Source organism: Grampus griseus (assembly GCF_964374135.1).
Source record: "Grampus griseus genome assembly, chromosome: 13".
Classification (NCBI taxonomy): domain Eukaryota; kingdom Metazoa; phylum Chordata; class Mammalia; order Artiodactyla; family Delphinidae; genus Grampus; species Grampus griseus.
In genome coordinates this window covers 40,899,111-40,922,381 of record NC_139007.1, presented here as the reverse complement: position 1 = coordinate 40,922,381, position 23,271 = coordinate 40,899,111, and the positions used below count along the sequence as shown (strand labels likewise).

At 39.8% G+C, this 23,271-nt stretch overlaps 1 protein-coding gene across 1 annotated transcript in view; it reads right to left on the bottom strand.

Moving 5' to 3' along the window:
* Positions 1-23,271, bottom strand: part of SLC16A10 (solute carrier family 16 member 10) — a gene marked incomplete at its 5' end in the record, with an annotated part of 136,260 nt that overhangs the window by 28,035 nt on the left and 84,954 nt on the right. The window contains 2 exon segments of the mRNA XM_082668668.1: positions 11,525-11,987; positions 21,835-21,979. Coding sequence (XP_082524794.1) covers positions 11,525-11,987; positions 21,835-21,979 — 608 coding nt within the window.

The following is a 23,271-nucleotide window of genomic DNA, read 5'->3' as shown; positions in this document are numbered from 1 at the left end:
TAAACTAAATGTTAATTAAACATGTGGGAAATAAAAAATACTATATGTGTTTAAAAGAAACTTATGGTTTAAAACAAACCCTTGCATGGCTGTGAGGACTGGGCACACAGAATCTTAAACCGTGCTCTGAAGACTGAATGCTACAGTTGTTCTGGTCATGTTACTCTGAGAATAAATCAGTTGAATTTGACATGGATGCAGACACAGCTGGATTACATAACTGCACACCAGTTGTCCATGTTTGCAATTTTGCCTCCAAATGGTAGGCACTACCTACCATTAAATGAGTTTTTCTCCAATCTGTTACGAGGGAATATAAACTTTCTGATTACAAGTGAGCTGCCAACAAGTAGAGGGGTGAAAAAAACTAGATACAGATAATGGGGCTAGAAAGTGGGGAAAATGGAAAGTGGCAGGGCATCTGGGAGCTAATACATAAGAGATGTGCAGCCCTCAAACTTCCTTTGGATCTCAAGACTCTTCCCTACAGCATGAATACATAAAGTGGCCTTTTCTCCTGGTGCTCTGTAATCCTTGGAGTTAGTGTCTGTGAGGCCTTTTCCAAAGAGGTGTGTCAGAATTTAGAGATAAGGTTAAACTAGCAGAAATATACTCTCAATGGATCAGACAATTCTTTCCCCTCACCAGAGCCACCTGGTAAATGTGGGGTAAAAGTCAATGTCCAGGTATAGCCTCACAAAGGAACATTCTTCAAATTAAGATTTCTATTTCTATTAATCCTCTATCATAACAATTTATTTTCTAGTTGATATAAAAATCATGATAGAACCCTTATCAGCTAAATTTAGGTTCCTCAAACTTGCACAAACTTTAATTTGATATTAATACAATGAGTTGAGGGATAAGCAAATATCCATACTACAGTTAAATTTTGAGATTATTCAAAAGTATATTATATTTTAACAAATAAAACATGAGACAGTTAAAAACAAAAGACCAGGGCTTCCCTGGTGGCGCAGTGGTTGAGGATCTGCCTGCCAATGCAGGGGACACGGGTTCGAGCCCTGGTCCGGGAAGATCCCACATGCCGCGGAGTGGCTGGGCCCGGAGCCACAACTACTGAGCCTGTGCGTTTGGAGCCTGTGCTCCGCAACAAGAGAGGCCACGATAGTGAGAGGCCTGCGCACCGCGATGAAGAGTCGCCCCCGCTTGCCACAACTAGAGAAAGCCCTCGCACAGAAATGAAGACCCAACACAGCCAGAAATAAAATTAATTAATTTAAAAAAAAACAAAAGACCTGGTGAAATTTACACATTAACAAGACAGAAGGACAGAGAATGAACTAGTGGTTACCAGTGGGGAGAGGATGGGGGGAGGGGCAAAATAGAGGGTAGGACATGAAGAGGTGCAAACTATTATGTATAAAATAATTAAGCTACTAGGATATATTGTATAGCACAGAGAATATAGCCAATATCTTATAATAACTTTAAATGGAGTATAACCTATAAAAATACTGAATCACTATGCTGTACACCCGAAACTAATATGGTAAATCAACTATACTTCATTTTAAAAAGAAGAAAAACATTACAGATATAGCTGGGGGGGAAAAAAAAACAAGAGAGAAGGAACAGCTTTTCCAAGGCTTTTAGGGCTTTCTCAGGACACTTAATGATTCATCAGTGGCCTCAGAGAGTTTATATATAACTCTAAAATTCAAGCAATTTGCTTTTTTCCATTTTCCTCTAACAGTACTTATGTTATTAATCAAACATAAGATAGCTCTTGCTATAAATTTATACATTTGTCCATTTTTTTCTTCTGCTATGCTTAATGTTTATTATAGGAAACAAAACTGAACATAAAACTATGTATATTCCATGTTCTGCTTGTCACAGGCTGTGAAAAGCAATTCAGTTTTCTCATATTCACAACGTACTAAAGACCAAAAGAGGAGATGTGGGGTCTGGAAGAAAGGTTAGGTGGTATCCCATCATCCCCATTAGCCTGTTTCCTCAGGAGTCCTCTCCGTGGCTGCGCAGCATCCTCTGAGTGCCAGGATGGTCCAATCCTGCCTCTGTGCTTCGCTCTGAGAGAACAGAGGGAAACTTGCAAGGCAAAGAAAACTCTGGTCCAGGCCCAGTGTGGCTGACAGTAGGCAGCACTCCACCTCTGAGGTGATCCGATGAAGGAACAGCAGACTATTTTACGAAAAGAACATGAGACTTAGAGTCCGAGATCTATGTTCAAATCCCAGCTCTGAGCAAACTCAGTGAGTGACCTCGACTAAGCACAGCTTAACTTAGCAGAGTTGTTTCCTTAGCTCCAAGTATATAGTTATTTATTACACTTATTACACTCATCCTTATGATGGTTACCTGAGATTTTGTGGAGATGCTTGACACATGACAGATTCTTGACAAACGTTACCTGAATCCCCCTCTGAGGAAGCCACAAAAGAGATGAAAGCATGTCTGCTGTTCCTATTTGCATGGCTCAGCGCCCTGAGCTCTGGCTTGGGATAATATTCCTGCTGTCACCACAACATGGCCAGAGGTGACCTGGCCAGTGAGGTCTAACAGCTACATTCCAGTACTGAGCCACAGAGCATTTGGCATTAACCAAAGCCATAAAATATCTCCCAAGGTACTACGTGTCCCATTTATCGGCTTATTTGCCTCAAATTTTCATTTCTAGTTTTAAAACACAACTTGTGGGGACTTCCCTGGTGGCGCAGTGGTTAAGAATCTGTCTGCCAATGCAGGGGACACGGGTTTCAGCCCTGGTCTGGGAGGATCCCACATGCCGTGGAGCAACTAAACCCATGCGCCACAACTACTGATCCTGCGCTCTGGAGCCCACGAGCCTCAACTACTGAGCCTGTGTGCCACAACTACTGAAGCCCACGTGTCTAGAGACTGTGCTCCACGATGAGAGAAGCCACTGCAATGAGAAGGCCGCACACCGCAACGAGGAGTAGCCCCCGCTCACTGCAACTAAAGAAAGCCCATGCACAGCAACAAAGACCCAGTGCAGCCAAAAATAAATAAGATAAATAAATTTTAAAAAATTAAAAAATAAAATAAAACACAACTTGTTGGGACTTGCCTGGTGGCACAATGGTTAAGACTCTGTGCTCCCAATGCAGGGGGCCCAGGTTCGATCCCTCATCTGGGAACTAGATCCCATACGCAGGCCACAACTAAGAGCCCACATGCCACAAATAGTTGAGGCCGGCAAGCCGCAACTAAGGAGTCTACGTGCTGCAACTAAAACCCAATGCAACCAAATTAATAAATATTTTTAAAAATTAAAAAATAAAAACACAACTTGTTTGTTCCCAATTACAGCTGGACTTGGTGTCCACTTAAGTGCCCTGTCAGCAGGCAAATGATGGTGCCTTCAATCATAGTCTCAGAAAAGTGGGATCTTCCCTACCAGATCAGAGTTTCTTTTGAGAACAACTACTATCTGCCACAAAAATGACACACTTATAACTTACGGAGTTTTTTCAAAATGGGCTAATAAACATATATGTTGCAGATTTCAACGCATGAGTCAGTCGTCTTTTCTCCGATAGAGAACTATGTGGATCAGAGCTTAAAAACCAAAACTTGACTGCCATATGTTCTGGAGTCAAAGAACACAGGTGCAGCTTTTCAAGGCGAGTAGTGGTGGACAGATGTGAAAGCAATAAAAACTAAGTCATCATTCTCGTACTGAGGATGGAACACTGCCCCTGAGAAGAGTTGCATCATCGTTGTCATTTTGTAGGCATTTATCAGTCATCCGGCTGACGTGGCCCTGTGGTCAGTGCTCTACCAAAGCAATGCAGACTTGTGGTCAGGCTCTGGTCCTGCATCCTCATCCTGTTCTCACACACACCACCCAAGGCTCTGCGAGATTTTCAGCTGCTACACCGTAGAGAAGACACCAGTTGTCTAGATTTCCTTGTTAATGGGGATAGCCATTCACCCTTCCATACACTTACACAATAGTGACAGAGACACAGAAATTTCTTCCATTTATAAAGTTTCAATTTCAACATGCAGATAAAGCTATGGGTCAAAAGCAAAACACATCAACTCTTTTCCCCATCAACAGATGTCATTAGTGCTCCTTAGTCTTAGGTTTGCTGAATTTGAGCTTCTTGATTAAGTGTTGAATGGATATGAATACCATCATGTCCTATAGGTATAACATGTGAAACATCATTCTGGTATCAAAGTAGAGAATTTTAAAGATCAAAATGGAGAGAAAATGAATACTGCTTATATGGTGTCACTTTAGACTTATCCATAAGATAGTCATTCGACAAATACTTGAGCACTCACTGTACATTAGGCACCATGATAGATGCTTGGGTTCATTCACTGAACAAGACAGAGGAGGACCCTCAGCCTCCTGAAGTTTACATTCTAGCAGAGGTATACACACAGAGAGCAAACAGTAATCATCACAAGTAAATTATGTAACATGTTAGAAGGTATGGGGACTTCCCTGGTGGTCCAGTGGTTAAGAATCCGCCTTCCAATGCAGGGGACGTGGGTTCGATCCCTGGTCGGGGAACTAAGATCCCACATGCTTCGGGGCAACTAAGTCCATGTGCTGCAACTACTGAGCGCATGTGCTCTGGAGCCCACCCACCACAACTAGAGAGAAGCCCTCAAGGTGCAACAAAGAGCCCACTAACTGTAAAGAAAGATCCCACATGCCACAATGAAGATCCCACATGCCACAACTAAGACCCAACGCAGCCAAATAAATAAATAAATATATTCAAAAGAAGAAAAAAAAGAAGGTATGAAGCGCTATAGAAAAAGAAATAGCAGTGTGAGGGGGTTTGGGAGTATGTGGAGGGCAGAGGGAAGAAGGGGGTTTTAACCAGGTGGTCAGGGTGAGCCTCACTAAAAGCTGAATAGCAAAGAGAGCAGAGTGGCGAGAGCAGAGTGAATGACGGGGACCAGGCCTGATGAGATAAGAGATAGGAGGGGACAGACCACGGAGGACCTTGTAGGCCACTATAAGGACATTAGTCTTTACTCTCAGAGCAATGGGGAGCCACCCAAAGATTTTGAGCAGAGTGACTTGTGTGTTGAAAGAACACCTGTGGCTTCTGTGTAGAGAACAGACTACAGGGGGCAGGGAAGGATACATTTTGAAAGGAGAACCGCCAGGATTTCTGGCCTGGATCAAGAGTGTGGTATGAAAGAAACAGGAGGTTTGGGGACTGATGGAACTGCCGCCTCCTGAGATAAGGATGGCTGAGGGCAGAGCAGGTTTTGGGGATGGGGGTAAAATCAGGATTTTAGGGCTGGACATATTAAATCTGAAACATCTAACAATCATCCCAGTGCAGATATTAAGTAAGCAGATGGCTATAAAAGTCCAGTGAAGAATTCAAAAGAGGCCTGAGCTAAATATAAATTTTGAGCCACTGGCATATATATGATGTCTGAACACAGGAAATTAGATGAAACCATCATTTGGAATGAGTAGAGAAAAAGATCAAGGTGTAAGGCCTAGGACTGCTATTCAGGGTCAGGGTGAAAAATAAGGAACCAGAAAAGAAACTAAGAAGGAGTGATAGAGAGGTAGGAGGAAAAGAGCACGTTATGTTTCTGGAAGCTAATGAAGAAAAACTGGATAACGAGGAGCCATAAAAACTTCAATCCTGGGCTTCCCTGGTGGCGCAGTGGTTGAGAGTCCACCTGCCTGTGCAGGGGACACGGGTTTGTGCCCCGGTCCGGGAAGATCCCACATGCCGCGGAGCGGCTGGGCCCGTGAGCCATAGCCGCTGAGCCTGCGCGTCCAGAGCCTGTGCTCCGCAACGGGAGAGGCCACAACAGTGAGAGGCCCACGTACAGCAAAAAAAAAAAAAAACTTCAATCCTGGGTTTCCCTGGTGGCGCAGTGGTTAAGAATCCGCCTGCCAATGCAGGAGACACGGGTTCGAGCCCTGGTCCAGGAAGATCCCACGTGCCGCAGAGCAACAAAGCCCCACGCCGTAACTACTGAGCCTGTGCTCTAGAGCCCGTAAGCCGCCACTACTGAAAGCCTACACGCCTAGAGCTCGTGCTCCGCAATAAGAGAAGCCACCGCAGTGAGAAGCCCGCGCACCGCAACGAAGAGTAGCCCCCGCTAGCTGCAACTAGAGAAAGCCCGTGCACAGCAATGAAGACCCATTGCAGCCAAAAATAAAATAAACGAATGAATAAATTTATTTAAAAAAAAAACTTCAATCCAAGCAACCAACAAGGGATTATCTCCAAAATATATAAACAGCTCATGCAGCTCAATATCAAAAGAACAAACAACCCAATCAAAAAATGAGCAGATCTAAATAGTCATTTCTCCAAAGAAGACGTACAGATGGCCAAGAGGCATATGAAAAGCTGCTCAACATCATTAATTACTAGAGAAATGCAAATCAAAACTACAATGAGGTATCACCCCACACCAGTCAGAATGGCCATCACCATTATGGCCAGCATCACAATAAACGCTGGAGCGGGTGTGGAGAAAAGGGAACCCTCCTACACCATTGGTGGGACTGTAACTGGTACAGCCACTACAGAGAACAGTATGCAGGTTCCTTAAAAAACTGAAAACAGAGCTACCATATGATCCAGCAATCCCACTCCTGTGCATATATCTAGAGAAAATCATAATTGAAAAGATACATGTACCCTCAATGTTCACTGCAGCACTATTTACAATAGCCAGGACATGGACGCAACCTAAATGTCCATCAACAGAGGAATGGATAAAGAAGACATGGTACATATATATAATGGAATATCACTCAGCCATAAAAAAGAATGAAATAATGCCATTTGCGGCAACATGGATGGACCTAGAGATTGTCATACTGAGTGAAGTTAAGTCAGACACAGAAAGACAAATATCATGAGATATTGCTTATATGCGGAATTTTTTTAAATGGTACGAATGAACCTATTTACAAAACAGAAATAGAGTCACAGATGTAGAAAACAAACTTATGGTTACCAAAGGGAAGGGTGGAGGGATAAACTGAGAGATTGGGATTGACATATATACACCACTATATATAAAATAGATAAGTAATGAGAACCTACTGTATAGCACAGGGAACTCTACTCAATACTCTGTAATGACCTATATGGGAAAAGAATCTGAAAAAGAGTAGATTAAAAACAAAAGAGTAGATATATGTATTATAATGTATAACTGATTCACTTTGCTGTATAGCAGAAACTAACACAACATTGTAAATCAGCTATACTCCAATTAAAAAAAGAAAACTTAATCCAGAAAACCAAAACAAAACAATTCTCAAGCAAAATGGGCAATTCACAACAACTAAAGCAGCTGTTACTGGGAATGGCTATTTAGAAAGTTATGTCTCACCTAAATTGATGTATAAGATTTGTACACTTACTCTATTTCTTTAATTTTGTATCTATGAGATGATGGATGTTTACTAAACTTGCTGTGATAATCATTTCATGATGTACATAAGTCAAATCATTATGCTATACACCTTAAACTTATACAGTGCTGTATGTCAACTGTATCTCAATAACAGTAGAAGAAAAAAAAGATCCATACCCTTACAGTAGAGATTACAAGTGGGTAGGCCTAAAAGAGATCACTGACCCCTTCCATGAAGCAATACGATTCTTCATGTTTAAAAGTTAACTACTAAAAGAAAATTTCCAACCTTGCTCGGAGAAGAAGAATGCCACAAAGCATACATATTTTCTCTCAAATCATCATGTATAATGTAATAAATAAGTAAAGATCTTAGGATCTTTAACATAACCATGAGAGCGCGTCACTGTATTTCAGAATCTTCAAAGGAGGCCTAGATAGATAAATTAGTTCCCTAGCTAATTAAGGATCCAGTTTCAAGTCTCAGGCTTAAGGACCAACTCCAATCCTATGAAACTTGTACTAACCACTTTTCCAAAGGGACACTTTCTCCTTTGACTCTTCCACAGCCCCACTAAAACCAGCAATTCACAATCACGTTGTCTGAAATTTAAATAACTCTTATTTTTATACCAGAACTGAATAGATGCTTTACAGACATTTTCTCTCATCCTACAACAACTCTGCAAAATTGGGTCTATCCCTATTTTATAGATGTAGAAACTGATGCTTAGAGTGTGTTACCCAAGGTTACACAACTAGTAGGGGACAAAACCAGCTTTTAAACCCAGATCTCTTTTACTTCAGAGCCTTTACTTTTACCCACTATGCAGTACTACCTCTTGCATGAAAGTATAACACTAATAATTACCAGCTGCTGTGTCTTGTGACCCTGGGCAAGTTTCTAAACTTCTCAGTGCCTCATTCTTCTCATCCATGAAATGAGGACAATACATTATAGGTACTGCATTGTGGTGAAGATTATATAAGATAATGTATGTAAAAGTCCTTTATAAACTATAATTGTTTATATTATTACATGTACTAGATTTTATGCTCCTTCAGAACAGGTTCTTATGCCTTACATGCATATTCCCTTCAACACCCAGTAAAGGGTTTAACATGAATTGAACATCTACTAGTCTTTGGAAAAATTTGAGACACCTTTTCCCCCTCTAAGGAGGAAAGTAAGTGGTGTCCCATTGCATGAAGCCTGGGATTAAGTATCCGTAATCCAAACCTTAAATTACAACACAGTGACAAACTCGGTGTACCCATCAAACATGAGATTTAAACAGCCTCCATGACATTTAACTGTCTGGTGTTTCCTTTCCAACGTGGCTTTAGTGCCATAACAGTTCAAAAGGGGGAAAATCCCAAATGAAAATATCAACACATTTTGTAAGAAAACGTGCCCGGAAGGAGGGAGAGCAGAATAAGGCCTGATTTGTTATCCGAGTTAACAGAGACCCATTGTTTTGTGTACTATCTGAATTACAGCCTCCTGACGACAGTAGTAACTATAACACGGTCTAACTGGTTACTCACTGTGAAATTTCATTTACTTTAAGAAAAAGACCAATAACATACTTATTAAATTTCCTTACGCATACTCACATCCCCCTCAGTAAGATGGACATATCTAGCAGTATATCCAGGGACGGGAGCCAATATGCCCCAGGCTAAGACTGTGCTAGATTTGCTACCAAGTAAGCACAGCGGAAGGGAACCAGCCCCTGCTCTGCTGATATGTGATTCCTGGGAAGCCACTTAACATCTCTGTTAATGATGGATCTGTTTTCCACTCTGTAAAACATGAGCTAATATTATTTTGCCTACCTCACAAGTTTACTGTGAAGGTCAAATGAAATAATAATATATGTGAAATTAATTTACAAATTATATTACCAGAAATAGCTAGATAATCACCTACCACTTGTCTTTTAGTAAATGTCACATACTAGCAAAGCTGACGTACAGATTTCTCTGAGTGTGTTCACCTTATAGTAACAAAGAGAATTTTTTAAAAATCTACTCGGGGGACTTCCTTGGTGGTCCCAGTTGTTAAAGACTCCGCACTTCCACTACAGGGGGCGCAGATTCGATCCCTGGTCTGGGAACTAAGATCCCACATGCTGTGCAGTGCAGCCAAAAAATTAAATTAAAAAAATGAAAAGAACTATAAAATAAGAAAATAAAAATCTACTTGGGAATTCCCTGGGGGTCCAGTGGTTAGGACTCCAGGCTTTCACTGCCAGGGGCCTGCGTTCAATCCCTGGTTGGGGAACTAAGATCCCGCAAGCCTCAGGGCGTGGCCAAAAAAAAAAAAAAACACAGCAGGCATTTAAATAAATAAATAAATAAATAATCTACTCGTCTCTGAGATGGACACAACAAACACTTTCTTATCTACAGAGCTATGGAAGAGGTAACTGGTAAAGCTGATCTTTCCACAATGGATCTATATATTTTTTTAAAAAATATCTTCAAATGGTTCAGCTATGCCTTCCTAAAAGTGTGAAAATGGATTATCAGATCAAGATGTAGCCAGAGACTTCATATGTGACAAGCATCACATACTAGGTCATTTTACCTAGTACCTCAGTCTCTGCAAAATGCCATGTGGCTCAGAGTACTAAAAACTAGTCCTCTCCTTCTCTCCCCACTGGTCATCCCAGCTGCTTCCTCAATACCTCTGGCAAAAAGAAAATAAGGAGAATTGAGAATTCAAAATTATCTTAGATACAGGACATGCCTACCACCCCTCTTTGGGTTTCCTTGACCTAATTCCTTTCTGAACTAAGCACAGGAACCCACAAAAGACTGATGATGTAGTGTACTGGCTGACCCCCTGACCCCAGTAATTCTCTGAACTGTACTGCCAACTTGCACCAGAACTTTAACTAAAGAAAAATTGCACAGATGTCCAAAAGTAGACTGAAAGCTAGAAAGGCTTCAAGTCACACACACAGTATACACACAAAAGAAAAACTTATCCCACTACCATTTTTGTTGATCATTTATCAACTATGTTGAACTGTATATACATTTTCAGTCATAACAGTAAGAAAAAAGGAAGAAACATAATAATAAGCACCTTTTTTTTTTTTTTTTTTTTTTTTACGGTACGCGGGCCTCTCACTGTTGTGGCCTCTCCCATTGCAGAGCACAGGCTCCGGACGCGCAGGCTCAGTGGCCATGGCTCACAGGCCCAGCCGCTCCGCGGCAAGTGGGATCTTCCCGGACCGGGTCACAAACCCATGTCCCCTGCATCAGCAGGCAGACTCTCAACCACTGTGCCACCAGGGAAGCCCAATAATAAGCACTTCTGAGGAAATTCTGCCAGGGGCAAATACTTTAGACACTGCTTACTCTTATTTCATTATAAAGAGGCCAAAATTTGCCTTCGCAATATGAACAAACAATATAAAGTGCTTGAGGCCGCACTTGCCTTCTGAGGTGGCCCACACTCTGTGGAATGTGTTTCTCTCTAAATAAATCCATTTCGTACCTATCAAACAAAAATAATAATAATGATGATAATAAAGTGCTTGAGCACTTGAAATCCTAATTTCCTGTGAAACCCTTGCTCTCTCCCATCATTTGGAACTTGCTAACATTTCTCAAATAATCCTCTGAGTAGAATTTCCATTTTCTCAGAAGTGTCCCACAAGTAGACAAAATGTTTCTTTATGTCAAGGCCGTTGGCTTTTACTATTTACTTAATTTTTGTACCCTTCTGTTGAAGAATAATTTATTGATGTTGACAAAATCATTGCACCATCTTTGTCCCTGATTATGATTTGTAAGCCACTTGAAGGAAAAGTGACCTATCAAATTTTTTGTACTGATGACATTTGTTCCAACATTTTAGTCATTTTTTTTTTAAAGAACTTGTTTTTGTTTGTGTAGGTTTGGCGATTTCTAAAAATACCAAAACACACCATGAAACATATTATCTGTTTAATGATCTGATGATGTGATGACCTCATCTTAGCAGACCTTGAATTTCAAGAGTCCCTGAATTACAAACAAGATAATTATTTAAGGCCAACTTCAACCTGATCTCTATTGCTCTTCTAAGAAGTTTTTGTGTATGAAATAATAATATCCATTACCAGCAACGCCAGAGAAGCATACTTACCAAGTGAACATAAGGCACAAAGTATCCAAAAAGTGCAAGTGGTATTCCAACTGCCCACACTGCATATGCTGTCACCTTGAAGATGGCAAAATTGAAAATTTTTTTTGGAGGACTGAACTTTCTCCTGGAAAAGAGGGAGAATCTGTTGCCTCCTTTGGTTCCACTGTCTTTATCTTTGGCACTGGAAGCAAGAGGTCGGTAAGTAAAGCCAGCCAGAAAGAGAACAAACATGAAGATGCAGAGGACCCTCAGGGTATAAAAGAGGCCCACGCTCTCAGTCAGTACCCTTAAAAGGAAAGGCAGCAAAATTGTGAAGATACTGCTGCCGGCGGTGACAATGCCATTCACCAGTCCAAGGCGCTTCTTGAAATAGTGTCCCAAAATGACCAATGAAGGCTGGTAGGCAAAGGAGCAGCCACAGGCAAATATGATTCCATAGGTCAGGTACAGAGGCTCGATGGAGCTGTGTAAAGACGAAAAAGATGGAGAGCAGCTTTCATTATTTTTATCATGTGCTTGGTAGAATAAAACCTTATTTTAAAACTGGGTTTCAGTTAATCAAAGTATTTTCTACAAATAAAAATCAACCAAAAACAGAGGTGAAAAACTTAATAAGTCAAGAATACAATGCTGAAATATTTTAATTTAATGTGAACGGATAATAAAAAATGCCTTGAGTATGTGAAAAAATGACCGTTAAGGTCATCAGTGATTTGATTCCTCCTTCTCTTTCTATGGATTTCAGGCAAACCATGCAGCACTGGGTAAAAACTGTTGTGTTCTCCGCAACTCAGAAATAAAGGACAGTGCCAGGAAGGGCCTCAGTAAAACTGACAATGATTAAAATTAAAAATTAAAAAAAAAACTAGTCGTGATAAAAGTTTTTAAAAAGTATAATTTAACTATGAAAGCTCACTTTTTTAATGGAGTTTTCCCAGGCACTTACTAAGCAATCTACTCAAAGAAAAGGCTGCATCTGATATTTTCTCCACAAGGTTATGTCACAAACGTTTGCACAGGGGAGCAGTTCTGTTGCATTTTGCTGGCCTAAGGGCTGCAGACCAACCTTCGCCCTGTACTGCACTGTTCTTGGTATTGTGCAAGATAAGGAGAAATCATATTCTGATTGCAGGAATACTAAATGAAGTGTGTTCACTAGTGATCCCAGTTTGTAAGCTTTAGGGCCGTGTATGTCTCAAAAAAATAATAAAGGATTAAGAATTCTTTATTTTAACCAAATAACTTAATTATACACTTCTTATGAAAGTAAATGAACACAGGGAATTCCCTGGCGGCCCAGTGGTTACGACCCCTCATTCTCACTGCCGAGAGGGCCTGAGTTCGATCTCTGGTCAGGGAGCTAAGATCCCACAAGCCTCACGGTGGGGCAAAAAAAAAAAAGAAAAATAAAAAGAGAGGGCTGAAGCAAGAGGAGGCTGCAGATGGAAGAAAGTAAAAAAACAAAACAGTAAAGGAACATACAGCATCACATTCTTTGAAACATTTAAGGTAAGGAGTGAAAGAAAACTAAAGTTTTTTTTCTTTTGAAAAGTTCAATTCAAAAGGCTGTTTATCAGTAGTAAAGGCAAGCTATTTATTAGAAACTAAGATAGATAAAGTTGGTTAATAATTAAATTTTGGACAATAATTCTAGCCTAGCAATATGCTGAGGTAATCACAAGGAATTCTAGAATCTGATAAAATTAAGGCAGGTTGTCAATTCTCTCTCCCTGAGATGCCCTTTCCCCCTCTATTAATCCACAGTTAGAACCATCTTCAAATCAGGCTCAAGAGCCACTCCCAGACTCTCCCAGATTAACCCTACCTCACTCTGATCACTCTTTACTGAAACTCCACTCTTTATTCAATAAACATATATTTAACAGCTACTATGCTCCAGATACTTGGTGAAAAGAATATTTAAAATGTGGTTATGCCCTACTTCTAGTCTGCTTAGTGAAACAAGACATCTACGCCAGATAATAAGAATACAGAACAAAATATAAATAATACTTCACTCATTCTGCATCAGTTTCTGCACATAAGTAGTTTTCCAGGTAACTACAACTTACTTCTTAAGGTGCTAATTTATTTTTATTTAACAATTTTAAAGGAAGAATCTAAATCTAAATACATTTCTCTGCCTTCTTCAAAGTGTATGTTAAAAATAGTATTGACAGCAAAGTATCATCATGAACACCAGTATCTACACAATTATACCACATTATTATAAAGCTGTCAGTTGGAAAACCAGAGAGCCACTGACATAAATCACAGACATTCTTTTGCACAACATTTAAACAGAGAGTGCTGGGTAAGATTAACTTTGTATCTCTCCCACAGAGTAAAGTACATAAGCTTTGTGATGGCATTTTCACTGCTGCTGGAACCTTTTTTACTTCTAAATTTTCACCTTAGTAACAGGTGGTTCAAACTATTGAAGTATGACAACTGAATAAGTACAGTGTAAATCAGTAAGATATCAAATATGTGTGGAAAAAGGATTCCAAGAAGAGACACTGATGCAACCTGGGGGTGCTAGAGAAGGCTTTCCTAAAAAGGCAGAACTTGAACTAGAGGAAAAGAGGGTTGGTCCACTGTTTGACACTTGGAATTTACACTACATCTCCCCCTCGCGCCTGTGTATTGTTCTGAAAGTCTGGCAGCTTTTGATCGGTGGGGGGTTAAATAATGAAACTGAATAGAAAACATGACAACATTACATACAGTAAGGTAAAGATGGCTTCAAGACATTTTGTTTTAGTTAGGGGTGGGGATGGGGGAGGGAAAGAGAAAGGAAGAACTAGGTCACAATGTAAAATACATTTCATAATTTTTATTTCTCAGCGGTCAAAACTATTTGAGAAACACTGCTTGCTGTAAGCAGGTTTGTGTATATGTGTTTTGTCTACCAAATTAGGTAATAAGTTACATGGATTTTCTATCTCTTAGTTTCTCTCTCCACCAAAGCCTGAGTGTTAACACTTCAGCAAGCGCTAAGAATACTGACAATGGGTACCTGGAAGCTTCCAGACCAAGTGGGTATCTGACAAGGTGGTTATCACGCCATGCTGTATTACTGATAAAGAAGAACTAAAAGTAAATGATCTCACAGAGCTACCTAAGCAGAATCTTATTCCAAACAAAACTGGGTTTTGTTTCTTTAAAAAAAAACTTTAGAAGAAGAAAAAAAAAAACAAAACACAAAGGCACTTTAAAGGTAGAATATTTATTTTCTAACAAAAAATTAAAATAATTGTTTAGGGACTTCCCTGGCGGCACGGTGGTTGAGACTCCGCCTGCCAATGCAGGGGACACAGGTTCATGCCCTGGTCCAGGAAGATCCCACATGCTGTGGAGCAACTAAGCCTGTGCGCCACAACTACTGAGCCTGCGTGCCACAAGTACTGAAGCCTGCGCTCTAGAGCCCATGCTCCACAACGAGAAGCCACAGCAATGAGAAGCCCACGCACCGCAACAGAGTAGCCCCCGCTCGCCACAACTAGAGACACCCCGCGCACAGAAACGAAGACCTAACGCAGCCAAAAATAAATAAATAAATAATTGTTTAGAAGCCAAATAAAATGTCTAAGTTAGGTGAAAGAAAGAGGCTCACTCTAGAGTTCAGAAAGGGGTATATATGGGGAGAATGGGGGTAAAATTAGCAAACCAAGGATTCTGTTGATTAAATCTTAAATATTTAAAAATAAACATGGCGGGAATTCCCTGGAGGTCCAGTGGTTAGGATCCCATGCTTCCACTGTAGTGGGCCTGGGTTTGATCTATGGTTGGGGAACTAAGATCCTATATGTTGCGTGGTGCAACCAAAATAAATAAACAAATAAATAAAGATTACAGGAACAAAAAAATAAAATAAAAATAGGGCTTCCCTGGTGGCGCAGTGGTTGAGAGTCCGCCTGCCAATGCAGGGGACATGGGTTCGTGCCCCAGTCCGGGAAGATCCCACATTCCGCGGAGCGGCTGGGCCCGGGAGCCATGGCCGCTGAGCCTGCGTGTCCAGAGCCTGTGCTCCGCAGTGGGAGAGGCCTCAACAGTGAGAGGCCCGTGTACTGCAAAAAAAAAAAAACAGGGTAGGGGCTTCCCTGTTGGCACAGTGGTTAAGAATCCACCTGCCAATGCAGCAGACACAGGTTCAAGCCCTGGTCCAGGAAGATCCCACATGCCGAGGAGCAACTAAGCCCACGTGCCACAACTACTGAGCCTGCGCTCTAGAGCCAGTGAGCCATAACTACTGAGCCCGTGTGTCACAACTATTGAAGCCCACGTGCCTAGAGCCCATGCTCCGCGACAAGAGAAGCCACTGCAATGAGAAGCCCACGCACCGCAACGAGGAGTAGCCCCCACTCGCCAAAACTAGAGAAAGCCCACAAGCAACAAAGAAAACCCAAGCAGCCAAAAATAAAATAAATTAAAAAAAAATAAAGATGGCAAGCAACATAAGTTTGATTTTTTTTTCTAATAACCACAATAATGCTTTTCAACTAGAGCACGAAGATAGCTAGGGAAGAGAAAGGCACAGGATGAAAATTAACTACTAAAGTAGAGACAGGATGAAAATCATCTTAAGGTTTTTCTTGTTAATCACCTCCTGTTAGCCAGACCTACCTATTAAACCAGTGTTTCACTAACTGGGGATTATTCTGACAATGAAAGGGTATTTACAGGTAGAACTGGAGCTGGAGGGAGAGGTGCTTCTATGGTAATATGCCCACCAGCTCTTTGCAGTTAGTTCCTCTGCAGTGCACAACAGCTTTTAACAGACACAGGGAAAAGAGTGTTTTATTTTAAGCTGCATTTGACCACTTCATTTTGTCATGATCTTTTTAAATTTCAGCATTGTTCTTTTTTTAAAAAGAGTCCCAGGCAGGATAAACCCAAGGAGAAACACGCCAAGACACATAGTAATCAAGCTGACAAAAATTAAAGACAAAGAAAAATTATTGAAAGCAACAAGGGAAAAACGACAAATAACATACAAGGGAACTCCCAGAAGGTGAACAGCTGATTTCTCAGCAGAAACTCTACAAGCCAGAAGGTAGTGGCATGATATATTTAAAGTGATGATGAAAGGGAAGAACCTACTACCAAGATTACTCTACCCAGAAAGGATGTCATTCAGATTCGATGGAGAAATCAAAAGCTTTACAGACAAGCAAAAGCTAAGAAAATTCAGCACCACCAAACCAGCTCTACAACAAATGCTAAAGGAACTTCTCTAAGTGGGAAACACAAGAGAAGAAAAGGACCTACAAAAACAAACCCATAACAATTAAGAAAATGGTAATATGGGCTTCCCTGGTGGCACAGTGGTTGAGAGTCCGCCTGCCGATGCAGGGGACACGGGTTCGTGCCCTGGTCTGGGAGGATCCCACATGCCGCGGAGCAGCTAGGCCCGTAAGCCATGGCAGCTGAGCCTGCGTATCCGGAGCCTGCACGTCCGGAGCCTGTGTGTCCGGAGCCTGTGCTCCGCAACGGGAGAGGCCACAGCAGTGAGAGGCCCGCGTACCGCAAAAAAACAAAAACAAACAAAAGAAAATGGTAATAGGAACACATATATCAATAATTACCTTAAATGTGAATGGATTAAATGCTCCAACCAAACGACACAAGCTCACTGAATGGATACAAAAACAAGACCCATATATATGCTGTCTACAAGAGACCCACTTCAGACCTAGGGACATATTCAGACTGCAAGTGAGGGGATAGAAAAAGATATTCAGTGCAAACGGAAATCAAAAGAAAGCTGCAGTAGCAATACTCATATCAGACAAAACAGACTTTAAAATAAAGAATGTTACAAGAGACAAGGAAGGACACTAAATAATGATCAAGGGATCTATCCAAGAAGAAGATATAACAGTTGTAAATATTTATGCACCCAACGTAGGAGCACCTCAATACATAAGGCAACTGCTACAGATGTAAAAGAGGAAATCGAAAGTAACACAAAATAGTTGGGGACTTTAACACCTCACTTACACCAATGGACAGATCATCCAAAATGAAAATAAATAAGGAAACAAAAGCTTTAAATGACACAATAGACCAGATAGATTTCACTGATATTTATAGGACATTCCATCCAAAAACAGCAGATTACACTTTCTTCTCAAGTGTGCACAGAACATTCTCCAGGCTAGATCACATCTTGGGTCACAAATCAAGCCTCAGTAAATTTAAGAAAAATGAAATCATATCAAGCATCTTTTCTGACCACAACACTATGAGATTAGAAATAAATTACAGGGAAAAAAATGTAAAAAACACAAACACATGGAGGCTAAACAATACGTTACTAAATAACCAAGAGATCACTGAAGAAATCAAAGAGGAAATCAAAAAATACCTAGAGACAAATGACAATGAAAACACGATGATTCAAAACCTATGGGATGCAGCAAAAGCAGTTCTAAGAGGGAAGTTTATAGCAATACAAGCCTAACTCAAGAAACAAGAAAAACCTCAAATAAACAATCTAACGTTATACGTAAAAGAACTAGAGAAAGAGCAAACAAACCCAAAGTTAGTAGAAGGAAAGAAATCATAAAGATCAGAGCAGAAATAAATGAAATAGAAACAAAGAAAACAACAGCAAAGATCAATAAAACAAAAAGCCGGTTCTCTGAGAAGATAAACAAAACTGATGAACCTTTAGCCAGACTCATCAAGAAAAAGAGCGAGAGGACTCAAATCAATAAAATTAGAAATGAAATAGAAGTTACAACAGACACTGCAGAAATACAAAGCATCCTAAGAGACTGCTACAAGCAACTCTATGCCAATAAAATGGACAACCTGGAAGAAATGGACAAATTCTTAGAAAGGTTAAAACTTCCAAGACTGAACCAGGAAGAAACAGAAGATATGAACAGACCACTCACAAGTAATGAAATTGAAACTGTGATTTAAAATCTTCCAACAGGGCTTCCCTGGTGGCACAGTGGTTGACAGTCCACCTGCAGATGCAGGGGACACGGGTTCGTGCCCCGGTCCAGGAAGATCCCACATCCCACGGAGCGGCTGGGCCCGTGAGCCATGGCCGCTGAGTCTGCACATCCGGAGCCTGTGCTCCGCAACACGAGAGGCCACAACAGTGAGAGGCCCGCATACCGCAAAAGAAAAAAAAAAAATCTTCCAACAAACAAAAGTGCAGGACCAGATGGCTTCACCAGTGAATTCTATCAAACATTTAGAGAAGAGCTAACACCTATCCTTCTCAAACTCTTCCAAAATATTGCAGAGGAAGGAACACTCCCAAACTCATTCTATGAGGCCACCATCACCCTGATACCAAAACCAGACAAAGATACTACAGAAAAAGAAAATTACAGACTAATATCACTAGTGAATACAGACGCAACAATCCTCAACAAAATCGTAGCAAACAGAATCCAACAACACATTAAAAGGATCATACACCTTGATCAAGTGGGATTTATCCCAGGGATACAAGGATTCTGCAATATACGCAAATCAATGTGATACACCATATTACCAAACTGAAGAATAAAAACCATATGATCATCTCAATAGATGCAGAAAAAGCTTTTTACAAAATTCAACAGCCATTTGTGATAAAAACTCTCCAGAAAGTGGGCACACAGGGAAACTACCTCAACATAATAAAGGCCATATATGATAAACCCATAGCAAACATCATTCTCAATGGTGAAAAACTGAAAGCATTTTCTCTAAGATCAGGAACAAGACAAGGATGTCCAGTCTCGCCCCTATTATTCAACATAGTTTTGGAAGTCCTAGCCATGGCAATCAGAGAAGAAAAAGAAATAAAAGGAATACAAATTGGAAAAGAAGAAGTAAAACAGTCACTGTTTACAGATGACATGATACTATACGTAGAGAATCCTAAATATGCCACCAGAAAACGACTAGAGCTAATCAATGAATCTGGTAGAATAGCGGGATACAAAATTAATGCGTAGAAATCTCTTGCATTCCTATACACTAATGATGAAAAATCTGAAAGAGAAATTAAGGAAACACTCCCACTTACCACTGCAACAAAAAGAATAAAATACCTAGGAATAAACCTACCTAAGGAGGTAAAAGACCTGTACTCAGAAAACTGTAAGACACTGATGAAAGAAATTAAAGATGATACAAACAGATGGAGAGATATACCATGTTCTTAGATTGGAGGAATCAATATTGTGAAAATGACTATACTACCCAAAGCAATCTACAGATTCAGTGCAATCTCTATCAAATTACCAATGGCTTTTTTTTTTTTTTTACAGAACTAGAATAAAAAATCTTAAAATTTGTATGGAGACACAAAAGACCCCGAATAGCCAAAGCAGCCTGAGGGAAAAAAATGGAGCTGGAGGAATCAGACTCCCTGACTTCAGACTATACTACAAAGCTACAGTAATCAAGACAATATGGTACTGGCACAAAAACAGAACTATAGACCAATGGAACAGGATAGAAAGCCCAGAGATAAACCCACGCACCTTTGGTCAACTAATCTATGACAAAGGAGGCACAGATATACAATGGAGAAAAGACAGCTTCTTCAATAAGTGGTGCTGGGAAAACTGGACAACTATATGTAAAAGAATGAAATTAGAACACTCCCTGACACCATACACAAAAATAAAGTCAAAACGATTAAAGACCTAAATGTAAGATCAGACACTATAAAACTCTTAGAGGAAAACACAGGAAGAACACTCTTTGACATAAATCACAGCAAGATCTTTTTTGATCTACCTCCTAGAGTAATGGAAATAAAAACAAAAATAAACAAATGGGACCTAATGAAACTTAAAAGCTTTTGCAAGGCAAAGGAAACTACAAACAAGACAAAAAGACAACCCTCAGAATGAGAGAAAATATTTGCAAATGAATCAACGGACAAGGGATTAATCTCTAAAAAGATTTATAAATATATAAATCTCTAAAATATATAAACAACTCATGCAGCTCAATATTTAAGAAACAAACAACCCAATCCAAAAATGGGCAGAAGACCTAAACAGACATTTCTCCAAAGAAGACATACAGATGGCCAAGAAGCACATGAAAAGCTACTCAACATCACTAATTATTAGAGAAATGCAAATCAAAACCACAATGAGGTATCACCTCACACCAGTTAGAATGGGCATCATCAGAAAATCTACAAACAACAAATGCTGGAGAGGGTGTGGAGAAAAGGGAACCCTCTTGCACTGTTGGTGGGAATGTAAATTGATACAGCCACTATGGAGAACAGTATGGAGGTTCCTTAAAAAACTAAAAATAGAATTACCATATGACCCAGCAATCCCACTACTGGGCATATACCCAGAGAAAACCATAATTCAAAAAGACACATGCACCTCAATGTTCACTGCAGCACTATTTACAACAGCCAGGTCATGGAAGCAACCTAAATGCCCATCGACAGACGAATGGATAAAGAAGATGTGGTACATTTATACAATGGAATATTACTCAACCATAAAAAGGAACGAAATTGGGTCATTTGTAGAGACGTGGATGAATCTAGAGACTGTCATACAGAGTGAAGTTAAGTGAGAAAGAGAAAAACAAATATCGTATATTAACGCATATATGTGGAACCCAGAAAAATGGTACAGATCAACCGGTGTGCAGGGCAGAGACGCAGATGTAGAGACCAAACGTATGGACACCAGAGGGGAGAGTGGCAGGGGGCAGGGTGGTAGTGTGATGAATTGGGAGATTGGGATTGACATGTATACACTAATAAGTATGAAATGGATAACTAATAAGAACCTGCTGTATAAAAAAAATAAAGTTTTAAAAATAAATAAATAAAATAAAATAAAGAATGCAGGCAGGAATTCTCTACCTGGGTTGAAATAAATAGCAAAGTCTGGATTTCATTAATAAAAATATTTCATATCAAGCCTATGAACAACCACTTCAAAATACCACTTCTCGTACCCTTTGGGGCTCAGACTGAGCTGACCATAAACTAAGCCCATTGTTTTAGACAACTTACTGTTATGAGTTAAGATTCTTCTGTGAATGGAAAAAACAAAAGGAGAAACATTTTTTCTTGGCTCCAGAGAACATATGTATCCTGACTGACATCTAACTCTGAGGCACTGCAAGCAGAAGCATTCAAATTCACAAGCTCTGATTTGCTGCTGTAGACAACAATGCGTTAAGTGACGCTGCTTAGTTTAAGTACTGAAAAGGAGGATTTTTCCTTGTAAACAGCAAAGTTTCTAAAAGGAAATCTTTAAGGTAGCTAACAGTTTTTGAAAAGTGACATGAAGAAGCTAAGTCCTTACCTTACAAAAGAACTTGATACGAGTCCAACAAATCCAACAGCAGCACCCACGACAGCTGTTCTCCGGCAACCAAACACGTCTGTGAAGACGCTGACAATTGGGCAGCAGAAGAAAATCATCCCCATGGAGAGAGAACTTACCCATGCTGTAAAAGAGGAAACAAAGGGACATTATGACATGGTAAATTCTATTTGTCCTTACCTAATAAGATATAATACATATTCAGAACAGTATTAATGCAGAAAAGGTATTACCCAGATTGATGAATGGGGGGAAGTTGGAATAAGTAACAAATCTGAATCACAGATGAAAGGACTGACCAATACTAATTATAATTAGCAAAGCAATTATTTGTGTTTAATGGAACTCTTAAAAAGTTTGTATTCTTAAATAAATCAAACATTCTCCTGTGACCTAATCACTATTAATCTCTATCCTGGTATCTATGGTTAATTTTAAGCAACTTCTAATCTATGGAAAGAAATTTATTTCAAAAAATTGAGATACGTTTAGGAACACATGCCTAGGTGATCAAACTGCAAAGAAGTGATGACCACCAAACTCAATACAGTGGTGAAACTCAGGGGAGAAAAAGGAATTATAACCATCTGGACCCAGTAGATAAGAACTGAACATTTGCCTAGAGTCTGGGCTTTGTGCTTTTGTTAAAGGAATAAAGTAGTACACAGGTAGGCTGTTTGTTGACCTGGGTAACAGTTACTGTGTATTCACTTTACTTATAAAACCATACATACATTTTATCTTCTTTTCTGAAAGTATGCTATCTTTCACAATAGAAAAGATTTAAGAATCAGGTCACAATTTCCTGTTCTGATCTGTAAAGACCAAAACAAAAGGAAAGCCAAAAAGAGAAACATACTGAGTACAAATGATCATAAATTTGTGCCCAAGAAATGAGTGATCTTATAGGATATCAAGTCTGTAAATTCTTAAAAAGTATATAAACTAGTGGGGCCTAAGTGAACATGAGCTATAAAACAAACAGACCTGGGTCCAAATCCCCCATCTCTGTAACTACAATATATCCTTCAGCAGGTCACTTCCTCTGAGTCTGTTTTCTCATCTGGAAAGGGAATTGAACACAGACTTTTCCAGAATTATTAAGGATTAGAGAAAATGTATCTAAACCTCTGCATCTAGCACAGGAACAATTAATAATTCAGAGTTTTAACAACAACAAATTGTCTTATAAAATGAAACAGATGATCTCCAATGCTCCATCCAGCTCTGACAGTCTACTAGTATATTACTCTATTTCCTCAGCAAAGGAATTAAGTCCAGATCCTGTGCTAATGCCCATTTCTTAATAATGTGGTCCAAATGGATCTTCACCAGACTAACAATTTCATTTAATTCTTTGCCTTCTTACCTTTTAAATTATTTTTTTAATTATGTATATTTTAATCAGCCATAATT